Source organism: Empidonax traillii, unplaced genomic scaffold, assembly GCF_003031625.1.
Source record: "Empidonax traillii isolate 1590-97213 ecotype Southwest subspecies unplaced genomic scaffold, ASM303162v1 scaffold731:size316458, whole genome shotgun sequence".
Classification (NCBI taxonomy): domain Eukaryota; kingdom Metazoa; phylum Chordata; class Aves; order Passeriformes; family Tyrannidae; genus Empidonax; species Empidonax traillii.
Genome location: NW_020955924.1, coordinates 247,329 through 265,350, shown reverse-complemented (window position 1 = coordinate 265,350; position 18,022 = coordinate 247,329). Strand labels below are relative to the sequence as shown.

General features: G+C 56.2%; 1 protein-coding gene across 2 annotated transcripts; it reads left to right on the top strand.

Annotated features, from left to right (window-relative positions):
* The first annotated feature begins 560 nt into the window (after positions 1–560).
* On the top strand, positions 561–17,883 carry TPST2 (tyrosylprotein sulfotransferase 2). Of its 2 annotated transcripts, XM_027900449.1 has the most exons (7): positions 561–627; positions 8,402–8,461; positions 11,471–12,373; positions 14,148–14,346; positions 16,008–16,058; positions 16,251–16,299; positions 17,074–17,883. In XM_027900449.1, exons 3-6 carry the CDS (start codon positions 11,538–11,540, stop codon positions 16,278–16,280), a joined length of 1,116 nt encoding a protein of 371 aa, XP_027756250.1. In that variant the 5' UTR covers positions 561–627; positions 8,402–8,461; positions 11,471–11,537; the 3' UTR covers positions 16,281–16,299; positions 17,074–17,883. The 2 variants fall into 2 exon arrangements, with proteins under 2 accessions (XP_027756250.1, XP_027756251.1); XM_027900450.1 differs by lacking the exons at positions 561–627; positions 8,402–8,461 and adding an exon at positions 10,741–10,856.
* Positions 17,884–18,022: the final 139 nt, after the last annotated feature.

Here is an 18,022-nt window from a genome sequence, read left to right as displayed (position 1 = left end):
GCTCTGGGCTCCGTCCGTGCCTGCCGGACGGGGAGCTGCGGGCCCGCCAGTGGGATCCACCTGGACACTAATTAACAGCCGTATCTGCAGTCAATCAAAGACCAACTCACTCTCAATGAGTTTTTATTCCCCTCGGACGCTGTCCCTCCGCACTGGGCGCTTCCTCGGCCTCATTCCCCTTTTCCCATCCCGTCCGGGCACCTCGGGTGGCGTTTTCCTGCGCTCCCACGCCGCTCATTAGCGGCGGCGGTGATTAATTACAGCGATAGCAGTGACGGCAGCGCTGGCACAGGCAGCAGCACCGGGGCCGAGCGGGGGCCGGGGGTGACGGCGCAGCTGCGGACAGCGCGGTGCGAGGCGCTCCCGGGCCCGGGACCCCCGGGACAAATGGGGGGCCAGGGCCGTTACCGGCACCGGCACCGGTGCGGGCGCGGGCCCGCGCTCCCGCGTGCCACCCGCGTGCCCCGGGCACGCGCACACAGACACGCGCACACGCCCGCGCGCTCCCGGTGCCGCCCGGTGCCCGGGGGCGCGCGGCGCACGCGCGGTGCGGCGCGCGGCGATCCCGGCCCCTCGTGCGCGTGACGTCGCCGCGTCTCGCGCCGCTCCGGGCCGGCGGCGGCCCCGGTGAGTCGGGGCGGGGGGGGCACCGGGGAGCGGGGGATCGGCCCCGCCCCGGCACCCTGCGTGTCACCCCGGCCGGCAGGTGACAGCGGCGGGGCTGCGCGGCGGGCAGTGCGCGGCACCCGGCACCGGCGGGCGCTGCGGGCTTCGCGGGCAGGGCTCGGGGCTCGGTGGGTGGCGGAGCGGCGGGGCACGCTCGGTGCGCAGTGCGGGGGGGTGCGCAGAGCGGTGCTCGGAACGGTACTCGGTGCTCCGTACTGGGTGCTCAGAACGGTGCAAGGTGCCCCGTGCGGGATGCTCGGTGCTGGGTACGCGGAGCGGTGCTCGATGCTCCGAGCAGTGCAGGGTGCTCAGTGCGGGATGCTCAGAGTGGTGCAGGGGGTTCGGTGCTGAGTTCACAGAGGGGTGCTCGGTGCTGGGTACACAGAGCAGTGCCCGGTGCAGGGTGTTCCGTGCTGGGTTCACAGAGTGGTGCTGGGTGCTGGGAGCAGGATGCTCAGTGCAGAGTTCACAGGGTGGTGCTGGGTGCAGGGTACGCTCTGTGCAGTGCAGGATGTGCTGAGGGTGCCGCAGTGTTCTCGGTGCATGGATATGTGGTAGGTGGCACAGGATGCTCAGCACAGGGTGCTCCTTGTGCCCTTCTCCCCTCATTCCTGCTACTGGGCACCCGCTCCCCATGCCCCTGCTCCCCTGGCACCCCTCTGGCAGCCCAGCACCAGGCTGTGCCCCACATAACCCAAGCATCACTGTACAGGAGGGCACCCACGGGCAGTGACTGTCCGTCCATGCAGGTGTCCAGAGATGAACTGGGGTCAGCACTGCCACCCCATGCCAGGGTGAGTGTGGTCGTCTGTACTGCAGTTGCCTGGACAGGTGAGTGTCGAGGAGAACCTGCACCTTTGGGTCTTGGTTAGCATCAGCCTCTGCTGTTGGCACGAGAGGTGTTTGCAGTGCTGAGACCACGGTGGCTGTGGGGTGCAGATCCGTCGGCAAAGGGGTTGCAGGTGGGTGCCCGAGCGGCTGTATTGGCACCTTGCAGCCCACCCAAAACACCGACACTGTCCTTGGCTGTGTCCTTGGCAAGGATGTGACATCCACGCTGTGTCCATAGCAAGCTCAAGTTCCTTGGGACTCATGGCTGGAGTTGCCATCCCAGCACTGTTGGCAATGTGTCCCAGGGTGGGCAGCATGAGCTGGGCCGATGTCCTCCATGGGCAGGGGATGGTTTGCATCACACAGACCTTTGCTCTGTCCCTTGCTGTGTTTGTTTGCACGCTCGGGCTGTGTCCAAAAAACATCTCACAACTAGAAACCCCTTAACTTTCCTCCCTTTGCCAGTCAGAGCCACCCTGCCAGCTGCATGAGCGCACTGTGGGGTGGCGAGTCCCTGCTCGTCACAGTGGTGCTACTCCCTCCTACTTGGGCACCGAGCAAGGGTGAGCGCAGAGCTCAGAATGATTGGTGCTAACAGGTTTCCAAATTTGCCGTTGCTTTTCTGGTGCAGCGTGCTCGTGGGGAGCTGTCAAGTGCCAACGCAGGTTCCTGTGAGCGGGGTTTGCCATCCTGTGCTTTGTGGCAGCTGGTGCTGCGTGAGGCACGGCAGGACCAGCCGTGCTGTGGTGCCCACAGGGAGCTGAAGGTCTGTGGAGGGCTCACACATTGGGGGGCAGCAGCTGAGCTGGGGACTACGTGGGTCCTTCCCAGCATCCCTCCACATTGGGGGGCATCACTGCGGGGGGATAAGGGCAGAGTTGTGCCCTCCACTCTGGTGAGATGTGCCAGGCCAGGGGGTGGGAGCTGCCATGGGGTCTCCACAGGACACAGATGGACTCACCAGGACAGGCAGGCTCAGGCCACTGCCATCCTCTGCCTGTAGGTTTTACAAACTGTATTAGTAATTTCTGTCGCTATTTTAAGGAGATTTTTCCAAAGGCAGTTTGCATTACGGATACGCTGAGCCTTCAGGGATGTGTGGGATGGCAGGAGTGCTGTTAAAATGCAGGGACTGTCAAGAAGATTTTTGGAGAGAGAAAACAAACCCCAGCAGGTGGTTTTATTTGGCACCCTACAGATGCGCCTTCTGATGAATTTGTGATGCCTTGAGGAACCTCAGCCTCGTGCCTTGGCCAGGCCTGTTCCCCTTTGGAGTCTGCAGGCAGTGAGCATGCGGAACGCGAGAGAAGCTTGCCATGGTGTTGTCTGCCTGCTTTGGTTCACAACGTTGTTCAAACCTCCAGTTCTGCAGTTCTAAACCCCTGTCTGCCTCCAGTTCTGCAGTAATTCTCTCAAAGAAATCCTGTCTCAAGACGAACAATGCTTTTTTCCCCTCTTTTCATCTCCAGTCCGTCCTGTGCTGGCCTCACGGCGCAGGCAGGAGGGTGTGCAGGAGGCTGTCCCTGCTGAGGAGCCTTTTGTCCCCTCACAGGGACAGCAAACAAGAACAGCAGCAGGAGATTGCTCAACCCGCAGTGCTCGGAAGTGAAGCAAGTGGCTGGTTCCCATCCCGCATTCCCAGGCCAGTGACCCCAAACTGTGGCTGGGGACTCTGCAGGTGGTTGCAGCATCCAGATGCTTCTCCATGGACAAGTGACCCTGGGTGTTTCAGCTCCAGAGCCACTGCAGCCCGCAGGCTGCTCTAGTGGGGCAGGGGGAAGCAGCCGGGGTTTTTCCAGTGCTCCTGTTCCTGCTCGGTGCTGGGATGGATCCTGCGGTGCAAGCGGCTGTTCCTGGCAGTGGCTGAGCTGCAAGGGGGGTGGGAGAGCAGCCGGCCCCCCTGGCAGCTGTGCTCACAGCTGGCTGCGGGCCAGCAGGGCCAGGTGGCATCGAAGGGAAGGGCACTGAGCAGGGAAAGGGCAGCGAGCACGAGGCCTTGGTGGCCCAGCATTTGCACTTGCAAGTGGCAGCAGAGGACCAGGGCTCACAGCTGGGGTCCTGCAGACAGGAAAGCATTCGGATGTGCCGAGCAGGGTGGTTTGGCTGACAGTCAGCAGCCACGCAGTCTCGGAAGGGCCCGGTTCTGTTTCTTCCTTCCATGGTTTCACAAGGGCTTCTCCCGTGCTGGGGCTTGGTGAGGTTCATTTCCTGTCCTTGCTGGGGCTATGCTGGCATGTGGGCTTGGGGTGCTGGTGCTTCCCAAAGTTTCTGGCTTTGTGGAAATGCCAAATGCTTGCCCTTGTGGCATCCATTGTGCCGGGGCCATCTGGACCACAGTGGAGATCCTAGGGCTGGTCTGTGCCCAGGGTTCCTGAGGCCTTGAGCTGCAGGAAATGGGACAAGAATGAGCAGAGGGGCTGACACTGATGAGCTGCAGCACTGTCCCGTCTCCCTTCACTGTCTGTGGTGAGCAGCGGCCTCTCTGTCCACCCTCCCCTCCCCTCAGGCAATGCCTCCAGTCCTGGGGCTGCTGCTGCTGCTGCTGCATGGGGAAATAAAACACTTTGATTTTGTTTCTTAAGCAAATTTGAGGTTTTGGGGTTTCTCTTGCAGAAACAACTTTTTATTTGCAAATCCTGATCCTTGTGTGTGCAAGAATAGAGCTTGTTGAGACTTAGGGTTTGGCCTGTGGATTGAGAAAATATTTTTTGAAGATACTTTCTGTTTTTTCTAGCAGTTCCTCTGACTTCTCTTTCTCCCTATTGTATAGCAGGCTCTGACCACCCACATTACCACAGGGAATCTTTGTGCAGTTTTGAGAGGGAAGAGTTGTGTTTGCATTGGGCGTGGTGAGTGAACATGGGGCTGCAACCTCCAGTTGCCTTTGCCCTGTGCCTCTCTCCTTTGGGTATCCCCGGGGCATACCCTGAGCTTAGGATGGGAGTTGGAGGGCCCTGGTCAGAGGAATGAGGGGGGCTCATAGAATCATCACAGAATTATAGAATGGTTTGGGTTGGAAGGGACCTTAAAGATCTTCTAGTTCCAACCCTCTGCCATGGCCAGGGACACCTTCCACTAGACCAAGTTGCTCAGAGCTCCATCCACCCTGGCCTTGAACACTTCCAGGGCTGGGGCATCCACAACTTCTGTGGGCAAGAGGAACAGGAGGACAGCTCTGTGTCTCCCAAGAGCCCCCTCATCCAGCTCTGAGTGGGGAGCAGGACAGTGGGCACAAGGGGAGCCAGCAAGGGACCGTCTCTCTGTCACAGTCCCTGCAGCGGCACCTGCGCTGGCTTTGCCTTTGTCCCCCTGAGGCAGCAACTGCAGAGTAATTAAGGAAAGGTGAACCTCTGTGGGTTGATTTAAAGTCAGGAGCTCCCTCCAAAGCACAGAGCTCGTGTCCTCTTTCAGCACAGGCACTTCTGACGTGGAGACGGAGCTGATCTGGTGGCTCCATCATCGCTGGGCGGCCGCAGACACCCCTCCTGCTCCAGTCCCCATCCCTCACAGCCCATGACATGGAGTAGGGGGCTCTCCCTTCCCCTCCTGTTCCCCCTCACTCAGCTTGGTCCTTCCAGCAGCAGCTCTGTGTCCCCATCCTGCTCCTTGAGGCAAGGGGGGATGTGTCGAGCCCCTTCCGCCCGGCTTTACTGGAGCCTTGCTGGGGCATGGGGGGCATGGAGCCAGGTGCTGGGTAGTGCCTCCATGCCTAGCTCCTGCCAGCAGCTTTCACTTTGGGCGTTTCATAATTAATCAGCCACTTTGGGCCGAGGGCTGCTGCCGTACAGGGTTGGCAGGGTGGATGCTGCGGTTTCCATCGCCGGACCATAAAATGCCATCACTGTGCTTGGAACGAGGGGCAGGCAGAGGGAAGATTCTGTAAATTGGTGGGATTTTTATTGTTTGAGGAACACTGTAGCATTGAGCAGGATAATAAAATGTTTTGCTAATCATAACAGCCTTGAGGCGATAAACCAGCCATCCATTTGTGCTGTAAAATGTCTGTGGATTCTTTGCTGATGTGATTTAGAGCCTGTTGGAGCCAGCTGGTGCACTGTGCCTGTATCCGTGGCCAGGCTCTCCAGGATAGAGTGCTGGGGTGCTCAGCTGGAATGCGTGGTGTGGCTCAGGGCTCTCACCTCTCAGGCTTTTTCAGGTGAGAAGGCTGGTATTTGAAACTGGCACACACTGCCTTAATCCTTGGAGCATCAGATTCTACTGGTTTATTTTTCTAGGTACCCAGCAGTGAGAATAAATTCCCCCTTCTCCCCTGAGCCAGTTGGGTGCTAAGATGCAGCTGGAGCACCCTCCATGTGATTTGGGTGCTTGAACACTTATTCTTGCAGATTTTTGACTGTTTCTTACAGTTTTATTTGGGATTCCTTTGAATTTTACAGTTTTTGTTGGTGGTGCAAATGCAAACCACAGTGCTGTTAGTGCTATTTGGGGATTTTCCAAGGGACACAGAACCCTGAAGTGCTCTAAACACCCAGTATTTTTACTGGGATTGGCCTCTGGTTCTGGTGGATGTTCTGGGTTCATGACCTGCAGTACAGTTTCAGCTTTAGTCACCAAACCTGTCCTGCTGTCAGTGGTGCTGCTTTCTCCACGTGGTGGCTGAAAGCAGCTCGTTTTGTTGTTGTGGGGGTGTTTTTTGAGTGATGCAGCTTAATTTTATGCACATCAAAGTGGCTCTGAGGCTCCAGCTGTGGCTCACCTGCAGCAGAGGTGGGTGCAGAGCCCCTCTTCCACTGCCAGTGGCTGCAGCATCGAGCGGGGTGGGCAGGTTGGCCCTTGCTCGCTCCAGATGGCTGTCCCGTGGGATCAATCCAGATCCGTGCTGTGCTGGGGTGGATGAGCACGAGTTGGGGGTTGTGCAATGGGGCTGACGCTGCACTTGGTGACCGCAGCCGCCCCCGCGGTGCCTCTGTGGGCACCCGGCAGGGATCAGGGCTGCCCTGTGCTCGCTGTGTCCCGGGGCTGCTCGTCAGTGTGGGTGAATGCTTTGAAATTTGTTGGTCGGCTTTTGTTCGGGCTGCTTGGAAACTGAGATGGAGAGACGCCCCGTGTGTCTCTGTGCCAGCAGTGCCTGCATCCTGTCCCTTCCTGCTCCACGCCCTCAGCCCCCAACAGCTCTTGCCGGCTCTTTCCTCCCGGAGGCTTGACCGCTCGGCTGTTTGCTGCTGTCTCCTTCAAGCAGGATGGGAGTATCCCTGTTCTGCTAAGGGAGGTACCTGGGAGTCATCAGGTGTTTTGGAAAGTGCCTTACGAGTGCCACTGGGAAGGACCAGGAGGAAAAGGGCTGCTGTCACGGCCACCACTGGCAGTGATAGGGTTGGGCTTGAGCTCAGGTTGTCATGAAGCAGTTGTCCTCAGGCAAGCTGTGTTTATTTTTGTAAATGAACTGTAGACTATTAATTAAGTAATTAAATATTGCTGATTTGTAAAGATGCGAGTTGGATATATTAGGACATTTCTTGCTGACCGCAGTTCCTGCTGCTGTTCCGCCACAAAGGCGCCTGCAGTTCCTCATCCTTTTATTAAGCACCAACAAATTGAGCTCAAATTTTCCAGGCCACACCTACGTCTTTTTGGGGAAGCTGCAGTTAGTGACAGTCATTTCTGGGAATGTTTTAAAGAAAAATGCAGCTTCTGATCATATGGAGCTTCTCATAGACACTGTTTCCGGTGTTGTTTGTAACACTTCAAAAAATGGGGCCGATATTGTTTCATCACTGCAGGTGGTACTGGGCCCAGCGGTGCTGGCGCCTGGGGCTGTTCCAGGCGCTGCCGGTGGTTTACCCGTTCCCACCGCAGGTGCCGGATCATGGGGCTGTGGTTGCTCAGAGCTCAGTACCGGAGCCCGGCTGGCAGTGACACCCTGTGCAGTGTCAGGAAGGAAGTCAGCAAGCGTGTCCGTGTGTCTGTGCGTGCCTGTGCACGGGCAGGAGCTGGAGCTGTTTCCGGAGTGGGGTGGCTTGGGGTGGGCTGTTAAACTGCTGCTGTTCTCTGATCCAGAGCATTTGTGGCACTGCAGAAGTGCATCCAGGTCTGCAGCTGCTGCTCCGTGGGCATGCAGCCTTGTCCAGAGCTGAAATCCCACGGTCCATGGAGGCCAGGACAGAGTTGAGCAGGAAGCCTGGCAGGGAAGAAGGGCAGCATGTGTACTGCGGATAAGGCCTCCCAGAGTTCATGCTGGGTGGAGTTTCCCTCTGGTTTCTCTTTGGTGTTGAAGCAGAGGGGCCAGTGACACTCGATGGCGGGAGAGGAGGAGACTTGGGTGTCTGGAATAGCAATTAGTGTCTGTCCTTGAAATGTTCTCGAAAACATCCTCCAAGGCCGGGACACTGTCATGTAGCTGACTGGGAAGGGCCAATTGGCAGCAGCCCTATGACAAGCCAGTGCCCTGTGCACCCTCTGTGATCCTTGGAGCAGAGTGACACCCCCCTGTCCCGCCGGGTCCAGGCCCCTCGGGGTGCTCTGCTGCAGCGCAGTCTCCTGGGCTGTCCCTGGGATGCACCTGTGGGATGGCTCCAGCCAAGGCGCTGCAGGCGGCTGCCGGGCTCCCCAAGGAGAGGGCAATCCCTGTGGTGCAGGTGCCATGTCCTTGTGGGAAACCTGGTATCCAAGCATTTGGTTCCCTACCTGGAGGGATTCATATGCTCTGAGGGGCTGGTGCTGCCCCCTTGGGGGACGATGAGGCTGGAGAGAGCTTTATTCCTTAGGCTGTTCCTGGCAGCATGGGCAGCTCCTAGTGCCGAGGCTGTGCTCCACATTTACCACATTCACCACATTTACCTGGGAGGGATGGGAGGGAGGCTGCGAGCAGGAGTGGAAGGTGCCAAGGAGGAGAGCAGATGTGTGCAGTAAATAAATCAGCATTATGGCTTCTCTTCCCTATCAGGTTTTCTGGAGGTTCCAGCATGAAGCTCGGCTAGCAGCAAAATGACCTTATGGGGGCAAGGTAAGCACACATGGGTTGTTGGTTCCCTTGGGGTGCTGGGTGGATGTTTCACATCTGTGCACGCCAGCACTGGTGCCCCATTAATACCGTGTTGCCTTCACAAGCTGAGAGGAGGTGGTGTAAGCCTTGTTCATGCTAATGGTCCATCAGCATGTGAATAGGGAAGGCTCTGTGCCTGTAGGACCTCTTGTCACTCTGCTGCCACTTCCCTGCTGGTTCCCATCCTCCCCCATGCTGTGGGTGTCAGCCTTGCCCTGATGGTGGTCAGTGATGGAGTCCCTGGCTGTGGGTCACAGCCCCTCCCTGTCCTGTGGTGTCAGAGCTGCACTCAGGGGCTTCAGCCTCAGGTTGGCTGTTGGCACATTGGTTTCTGCTCCAGTGCCTGCCATGATGTGCCAGAGAAGCCCCTGAGAGCTCCCTAATTCCTGCTGGTGTGGGAAGCTCTCAGATCCAGCTTGGGCATCTGAATGACTGTTGTCTCTGGAAGGGTTGTCTTTGATCAGACAGCTATGTGCCTAATTATGCCATGATTCCACCACAGTGTCTGCTCTAGAGGAAATGACCCATCCCTCTTCCCTCACAGATTAATGAGCCCCATACATTCTAGGAAATTCTTAGCAGAGAATTGCACAAAGAGTTGAGAACCAGCTGGGCTGTTTGCGGTTGCTCCCAGCCCACTGCCAGACATGCTCGTGGATATTGTTCAGCCTGCCTGGCACACCAGAGCGATTCCACTGGAGAAGTTTGTTCCATTCCAGCTCTCCCAGGGCCTGTGGCTGCCATGCAGGAGCAGAGGCAGAGTCCCAGAGTACAACAGTGGGGAGAAGCCATGCTCCTGTGGGCAGCTTCCTTTCCTACTTCTTCAGATTGAGAGCTTCCCCACACTGGTGGTGTTGGGTAGGAGTGGTCGGGGCTGTGTCCCTGCCCACCAGACAGGCAGGACAGTCCCCAGGGACACAGAATCATTTAGGTTGCAAAAGACCTTCAGGATCATTGAGTCCAACCTGTGACCCATCACCACTTTGTCAACCAGAGCAGAGCACTGAGTGCCACGTCCAGTCGTTCCTTGGACATCTCCAGTGATGGGGACTCCACTCTGAGCAGCCCATTCCAGTGCTTGACCACCCTTTGTGTAATGAAATTTCTCCTCATGTCCAACCTGGACCTCCCCTGGCACAGCTTGAGGCCATGTCCTGCTTGTGGTGCTGATACCGCAGCCCCCAGCACTCAACATGAGCACATGAGTGAAGTCTCTTTGTTCCCTCTGTGGCTCAGATGAAGCTGCTGGAGCATCTCGGTGGGAACTGCTCCCTGTCAGCTGTTTTTTGGGAGAACAGAGTACTTCTGTGCTCCAGTCTCCTTTCACACTGCAGCCTTTCCTGCTAAATAGCCTGTTTTGGTCTGCATCACCCTAATTATTCCAGTTGGCCCTAAATCCTGCAATCTACTGCCATCCTTTGAAATGGGTCTTGTGGCATTTGCAATTATTTTTGGGTGAACATTTGAATATATTTACATGACTGAAACAGATTAAGAGAGCAGGAAGGAGCAACACTTTGTCTTGTTAATGGCTCTGACTCTGCTTGGTGCTGCAAAAATACCAGAGCTGTTGGGTATCCCTCTGATCTACATCCCAAGAAAGCCACATACTTTTGACTTTTATCTGAGACCTGGGGATGCAGTTGAGACTGTTTAACCTGGATATGTCACAGCTGGCCAAGATGGACCAGGAGTAAAGAACCACAAAAATAGCTTTGGTGGTGATGTTACTGTGCTGCTGGGCTGTGGAAGTGTGTCCCTATGCTGGGGAAGGACATCCCTGGGCTGGCGTAGGGGCTCTGCCTGGGCAGAAGTGGATAAAAACCGAGTGGGCGGATGGGAACAGTGGAGTGGGATGTCAGGGGCTGGAAGGGGGGAGCAGAGCAAGTCCCTGAGTGCTTGGAAGGGAGGGCAGGGGCAGGGAGGCTGCCAGGCTCCGGGCTCTCTCCTGCCTGCTCCCTGCTCTGAACAGGCCGCTGTGCAATGTGCTCCTTTGGGGAGAGAGTCTATGGGAGAAAACGCTTTTCTGGAGCAGTTCTTTGGCCTGTCAGCAAAACAGAATGCACGGACGGCCCGTTCCTTCCACTCCATTCAGCTCCCGCCCCAGCCACATAATCACAAAGAACTGGAAATCCCGGGGTGAGCCCAGGGGAGGATTGCAAAACCTGCACTCGCAACTGGGGCGGACGGGGGGAGGGGGTGGGAAGCGGTGCCAGCCTTCCCGGGAGTCCCTCTGGGCACGCAGCAGAGCTGGGCACTCGCAGAAGCTGCAGCCTTCCTGCTGGATGTCCTACCGAGCCCCGGAAAACCCAAAGAGTCTTCGTGCCAGATGAAGTTTCAAGGATTTCTCCGTCAGGTCAGTCTCCGGAGGCAGGGCAGGGTGTTGAGCACTGTGTGAGGCTGTTCACTGTCAGATGGTTGAGTTTCTCAGTGTTTCATTCTAACGGCTTCTCCTGACTCAGGCACTTAAAATTTGCATGAGAGGCGTTTGTTTTTCTCTTATTTCAGCTTCCCCCTCCCTTTTGACCACAGGGTTAAACTAAAGAAATTGTAGGAAGGAGGCAGGTGGCTGAGATGTGAGCAGTGGTGGAGTGCTGACTCGGGTTTGGGAGGAATAACTTCAGGGAGGGTTTGGGCTTCATCTGGGATGGGACAGGCTCTCTGTAAAGCTTTTCTTTAAGGACTCCATGGGTATACATGGCCCCTCCCCTCCAAAACATTCCTGGAGCATTGCTCTGTAGCTGTAAACCTGTGTTTCTGGGAACACGAACAGTACAGAAATTGTCTCTTTGGGTGTGCACTGACACAGACTTTAATTACCTGCCAGGTGGAAGGCACGGAGCCTGGGAGTTGCTGATAAGTGAAGGAGGTGATGAAATCCTGGATGGTGTCAGCATCCCGCTGGAGCCAGGCTGGATGCTCGGCTGGAGTGTGTGTCCTGTTCCTCTGACCGTGCCGTTTCTCTTGCAGATGCCCGTGGGGTTGGACACTCGCTAGCTGAGAGCTGAAGTCCCCAGCCTGTGCCCAGGAGAGCAGGATGCGGGTCACCATGCGGAGGGTGCTGCTGGTGCTGGGCTCGGTGGCCGCCCTGATGGTGACTCTGCACCTCGGCCATCAGGTTCTGGAGTGCCAGCAGGTCCTGAGCGAGAGGAGGCACAGGCTGATGAGACCCGAGAACGAGGAGCTGGTCATGGTGGACGCCAACCACGTCGAGTACCGTTACAGCAAGGACATGCCCCTGATCTTCATCGGGGGGGTCCCGCGCAGCGGCACCACGCTCATGAGGGCCATGCTGGACGCCCACCCCGAGGTGCGCTGCGGGGAGGAGACCCGCATCATCCCCCGTGTGCTGGCCATGCGCCAGGCCTGGTCCAAGTCCGGGCGGGAGAAGATGCGCCTGGACGAGGCGGGGGTGACGGACCAGGTCCTGGACGCCGCCATGCAGGCCTTCATCCTGGAGGTGATTGCCAAGCACGGCGAGCCCGCCAGGTACTTGTGCAACAAGGACCCCTTCACGCTGAAGTCCTCTGTGTACCTGTCCAGGCTGTTCCCCAATTCCAAATTCCTCCTGATGGTGCGGGACGGCCGTGCCTCGGTGCACTCCATGATCACGCGGAAAGTGACGATCGCGGGCTTCGACCTGAACAGCTACCGGGACTGCCTGACCAAGTGGAACAAAGCCATCGAGGTGATGTACTCCCAGTGCCTGGAGGTCGGCCGGGCCCGCTGCCTGCCCGTCTACTATGAGCAGCTGGTGCTGCACCCCGAGCAATCCATGCACAACATCATGAAGTTCCTGGACATCTCCTGGAGTGACACGGTGCTGCACCATGAGGAGCTCATCGGGAAGCCCGGCGGGGTGTCGCTTTCCAAGTGAGTCTCAGCTCCTTCCTCAGCTTTTCAAGGACTGTTTTCATGACGTGAATCAGGTCAAGGCTAAAACTGGGGGCAAATTTGTGTTGCTGGTGTTTGTGTGTGATTTTTGGGGGCAGAAGGGGCAACAATCAGTCGTACTGCAGTAGGGTTTGTGTTTCTGAGTAAGAGATGGCTTTAATGCGCCCAATCTGTTGTACTACACAGAGCAGCTTGTCAAGCAAGGATTTCAGGAGCAGGTGACTGTTTAATCTCTCTTGACACTGCAGAAATTATTTCAGTCTCTAATTTGCAAAGAACTGCTTGCTCTGAAACGTGAGCTCTTTAATGCCTCTTTCTCTACCCGTCCTCAGATGCCTCCTCAGTGCAATTAGTTGTGCTGCTAATGATGATGAGCAGCAGTTCTTGCCAGGTCTGGGGCTGGTGTTGCAGAATCAAAGCAATCCCTGCTCCGTGGAGGCACACCCGGCACTCCCTCCTGGTCTCTCCGTATGCCTGTGGTGTTTACCTTCTCCCACTTTCTTTTCCTCTTTTAATGCTTTTTCTTTTCTAAGTGCAAGGCTTAAGTCAGGCTTAGCAAAATGTAATCAGCCGTGTAGGGGAATTATCCAAGTCTCCGTATCAATTGCTGGTGCCCCGGTGGTGAGGGCAGCGGGAGCCAGGGGGGATGTGCAGCTGCTCCGGTGCTCTGGGATGTCGTGGGTGTGCAGCCAGCTCTGCTTCCCTGTTTGCTCTGCGGAAATTTTGCCCAGGTTTCCTAAACAGATAACATTTTGGATTTTCATAGGGGCCCTGTGGTGCATCTGTGCTGCAGCCCACACATCTTACATTGTTTTCCTGTAGTAAGAAGAGGTGTCCTGGTAACACCCCGACCCTGGTGCAGGATGAATTCCCCCTCTAGGATTAGAGAAACAGTCTCAAGTTGTGCTGGGGGAGGTTTAGATTGGGTCTTTGTGAAAATTTCTTCATGAGCAGAGTGGTCAGGCATTGGAGAAGGTTGCCCAGGGCAGTGGTGGAGTCACCATTGCTGGAAGTGTTCAAAGACATGTGGATGTGGGGCATGGTTAGTGGTGGCCTTGGCAGTGATGGGAGAACAGTTGGAATTGATGATCATAGAGTGCTTTTCCAGCCTTAATGATTCCATGATTCTATACAGGGGGACCCCGCCTCTGGGGCTGTGCAACCCTCTGCCGGCGTGTGCTCCCCCAGAGCAGGTCTGTGAGGGGACAGGGTTGCCCTGGCTCTGCCCCAGGTGTGCCTGGCGGGTGATGAGTGTTTGTGTTCTGGGATTGGAAGTGACATGTTGGGACTGTTCAGCCTGGAGAGGAGAAGGTTGTGCGGAGACCTCATATCACCTTTCAGGATCTGGAGGGAAGCCAGAGAGGGACTGTTCATCAGGAATTGTAGTGACAGGACAAGGGTGAATGGCTTCAAACTGAAATTAAGGGAAATTTAGGTCAGATATATGGGAGAAATTCTTCCCTATGAGGGTGATGAGGCCCTGGCACATGGTGGCCAGAGAAGCTGTGGATGCCCCAGCCCTGGAAGTGTTCAAGGCCACTTTGGACAGGGCTTGGAGCAACCTGGTCTAGCGGAAGGTGTCCCTGCCCATGGCAGGGGGTGGGATAGAATGAACTTTAAGGTCCCTTTCTACCCAAAGCAGTCCAAAGAGGTGGCAGCGAGCCTGGCTGAGGCTGTTCTGTGTGAGCCCAGCATGTGTATGAAATCCAACTTTAGTGTCTTTTGTTTTTTTTTTTTCTTTTTTTTTCCCCAGGATAGAAAGATCCACTGACCAGGTGATCAAGCCGGTGAACATGGAGGCGTTATCTAAATGGATTGGGCACATCCCGGGGGATGTGCTGCAGGACATGGCCCACATCGCCCCGATGCTCGCCCGGCTGGGCTACGACCCCTACGCCAACCCCCCCAACTATGGCCACCCCGACCCCCTGGTTGTCAACAACACGCACAGGGTGAGTGTCACTGCCATGGGAACAGAGCTAGGAGGCTCATGGAGCCCTCTGGAGCAGAGGAGGCTGCTGAGCCAGGCTGGGAAAGAGCAGGGGGGAAACACATAAAATCCCAGAATCACTGAGGCTGGAAAAGATCTCCAAGACCATCGAGTCCAACCTGTGCCTGATCCCCACCTTGTCACACAGCCCAAAACACTGAGTGCCACATGGACACCTCCAGGCATTGGGACTCTACCACTTCTCTGGGCAGCTCCTTTTAATGCCTGACAACCCTTTCTGTGAAAACGTTCCTCCTGATGTCCAGCCTGAACCTCTCCTGGCACAGCTTGAGGCCATTTCCTCTTGTCCTGTCCCTTGTTCCCTGGGAGCAGAGCCTGACCCCCCACCCCCTGCCGGCTCCCCCCTCCTGTCAGGGACTTGCAGAGAGTGAGAAGGTTTCCCCTGAGCCTCCTTTTCTCCAGGCTGAACCCCCTCAGCTCCCTCAGCTGCTCTTGGTTCTCCATACTCTTTCCCAGCTCCATTCCCTTCTCTGAACATGCTCCAGCACCTCATTGTCTGTCTTGGAGTGAGGGGTCCAGACCTGGACACAAGATTTGAGGTGCAGTCTTCTCCCTGGGGAGGCTGGGAATGGCTGACAGTTCCCCTGAGGTGGTTCCAGCCCTGCTGTGTGTTCCAGGTGGAGCCTGGCAGGGCTCATGTCGACGGTGCTGCCGATGGTTTTGTGGTGGTGTTTGTTTGTGGTGCTGTGGCAGATCCTGACTTGTCCCTCCCTGACCCAGGGAACTGACTCCTGAACCCCAGCGTGGGCATTCCTGGTGTGTGCTGATGATTTCTTTGGGCACTGTACCCTGGCTGGGACCTGGGACAACATTCCAGCTGTGCCATGTCTGTGTGTAGCTCCACAGCCACTCCCGTGCTCCCACCAGGAACACACGTGGAGGCTTGGAATGCCTTTGGGCAAAACCAACAAATTTTTTCCTTTTTTTTTGAATATTGACTCATAGCCCTGGAGCAGAACTGGAAGGAAGGAGCTGCAGTCCCAGCCAGCAGTTAGGAAGCAGAAGGAGGTTCCCATGTTTGGGGTGGGGCTCTGCAGCCCCCTATTTCCCTGGGACAGTGCCCATGGATGAGGTGTTCTTTGTCATGGTGGTGGGAGCAGGGTGGGACCAGTCCCCGGGGTGCTGTAGACAGGCAGGGAAGTAGCAGCACTGACTGGGAGCTGGGAAGAGCTTTTCTGGAACTGCGCTGTGCTCTCAGCACTCTGGTCTCTCACAGCTCCTTAGTGCCTGCTGAGAGCTCCTGGGACACAGGGGGAACTGCCCTGGGCAGGGTCAGGGACATTCTGGGTCTCTAATACGGACCTTTCAGTGTTTTTTGGAGAACTGGCATGGTGGTAAAACCAAAACATTGCCCACTTGCAGACTAAGGGGGGAATTGGGAATTGCTTGTGTTGGTTTCCTGCTCTATGTCGTTATAGTCAAAAATGATGAAATCTCCCATTTTTGCCCCAATATGGCCCCATGATGTAGATCAAACACCCATCAGGGTGTTCCACCTGGTTCAGGTGTTCTGAGATGTGAGACACATGGAATGGGGTGGACTGGCTGATGCTCATGGAGCCACTGCCCCAGAAGGGTCACTCCAGGTTCTCTTTCCCACAGGTTTTAAAGGGGGATTATAAAACACCGGCCAATCTGAAAGGTCACCTGCAGGTAAGAGTCTGGTGTGCCCTGGGGGGTTTTGTTTTTGGGTTAATCTGGGGTGTCTGGTCCCTGGCTTCCTCCTAGGGGTGTCTGCAGGCTGGAAATGTCCCTGCTCCCTTCCCTCAGGGAATGTCCCTGCTCCTTGTCCTGGGGAATGCAGATGGTGGCTCAGCTGACCCTTCTGTTTCTGGGTTATTTCAGGTCACTCAGAACACGTCATCCTCTCACTAAGAAAATTAATGATTTCCAGGTAAGACCCTGTTAATTTTGGGATTTGGACAAATCTGCCCACACTGCTCCAGGATTGGCATTTGGTTTGTGTAATTTCTGTGGATTAGCCGGGGCTCCAGGCACGCTCCTGATGCCAAGGATCATTCACAGTTGCCTTAGATCTTCTGAACAATGCTGCTGTCTGGGACCATTTGTCAGGATTTCTCTTCCTGAGCTCTGGGAACAGGCTTAAAGCAGCCAAATGAGAATCAGCCACTTGGGAGGGTCATTGCTGCCTGTCCCCACAGGCAGCACAGGGACGGGATGTGGAATGTGTGGATGGGCTGAGCTGCTCCCCAGCTGCCTCCAAGGACGTGCCATGGACCTGAGGAAGGGGATAGAAGACAAAGGAAAACATGATGGGAAACAAAGCCGCTGCCTTGGGCTTCTGCTCCAGAGACAACTGTTGACGTGTTGGATGTTTTTCCCTCTCTACCCTCTGCGCTAAAGCATGAAATGTCATTTTTGGTACTAAAACTGACCCTTTGAAAACTAATCCCTATGTAAAAGCAGTCGGTTGGGCCAGAAAAAGATCAGAAGCGCTGAGGGAGGATCAGGAATTGTGTGTCCAATGTCCTGGGCTGGGATTTGGTTCCTTGCTGACTGTATTTTGTGTCACGGGGGCTTTAAACGATCCGTTGGGCACCGCTGTGCTGATGTGTGGGATCCTGCTCCTGAGGGGATCCTGTTCCCAAGGAGATCCCGCCCCTGAGGGGATCCTGCCCTGTGTTCTCCCTGTGTTTCTCTCTTCCAGAACGTTGCAAATGGCCTTTTGTTGCCCAAGAAGGAAGAGTTTGCACTGGCCCGTGGAAATCGGTTCTCCAAGCATATTGCTTGCTCCTACTGTTGCCAAATGACTGCGCTCCAGGAATGTATTTGCATTTATTTGCAAAGGCCAAACATGCTCCACGGCAGGAACGTCCTCGGCCTCTCCCAGCGCTCCGTGGGGAAAGCAGCTGTGGGAATCCAGGCTTGGGGGTGGCAGGAGGAGATTCCGTGTGTACCGTGGCCAGAGGACTTGTTACATCTCGTGTCAGTGTCTTGTGATGCCGTTCCCTGTTCCTGGGAACAGCGCTCCCAGCACTGCTGTTCTGTATTCCTGGGGTCAGGAACAGCTGCCCTGGTCCTGCTGTTCTGTATTCCTTGGATTGGGAACAACCACCCTGGTCCTGCTGTTGCCTATTCCCAAGGTGGGGAACAGCCCTCCCGGCCCTGCTGTTCTGTATTCCTGGGGTTGGGAACGGCTATCTTGGCCTCGCTGTTCCCTAATTCCAGGGTTGTGAACAGTCATCCTGGGCCTGTTCCTTATTCCCAGGGTTGGGATCAGCCATCCTGGTCCTGCCATTCCCTGTTCCCAGGGTCAGGAACAGCCACCCTGTCCCTGCTGTTCCCAATTCCCGGGGTCAGGAATAGCCCCCCTGGCCCCGCAGAGCCTTTGTGGTGCGCGTGCCCCCCTCCTCACACCCCCTCCCTGACCCTGCAGAGGCTATTGCAGAGTTAATATATGGCCCCCGTCCCCCCCCCCCGGTGTCGGACACCATTAAAGTGTTGGTTTGATATTTAATATTTAATATTTCAGTATTTAATATTTAACAGGGCGGGCTCCACCTCCCCACATACACACACAGACACAAACTCCACCGGGCCGTGGAGCGGCGCTGCCGGCGCGGCCGCTCCGCCTCCTGCGACTCTATGGTTTGTGG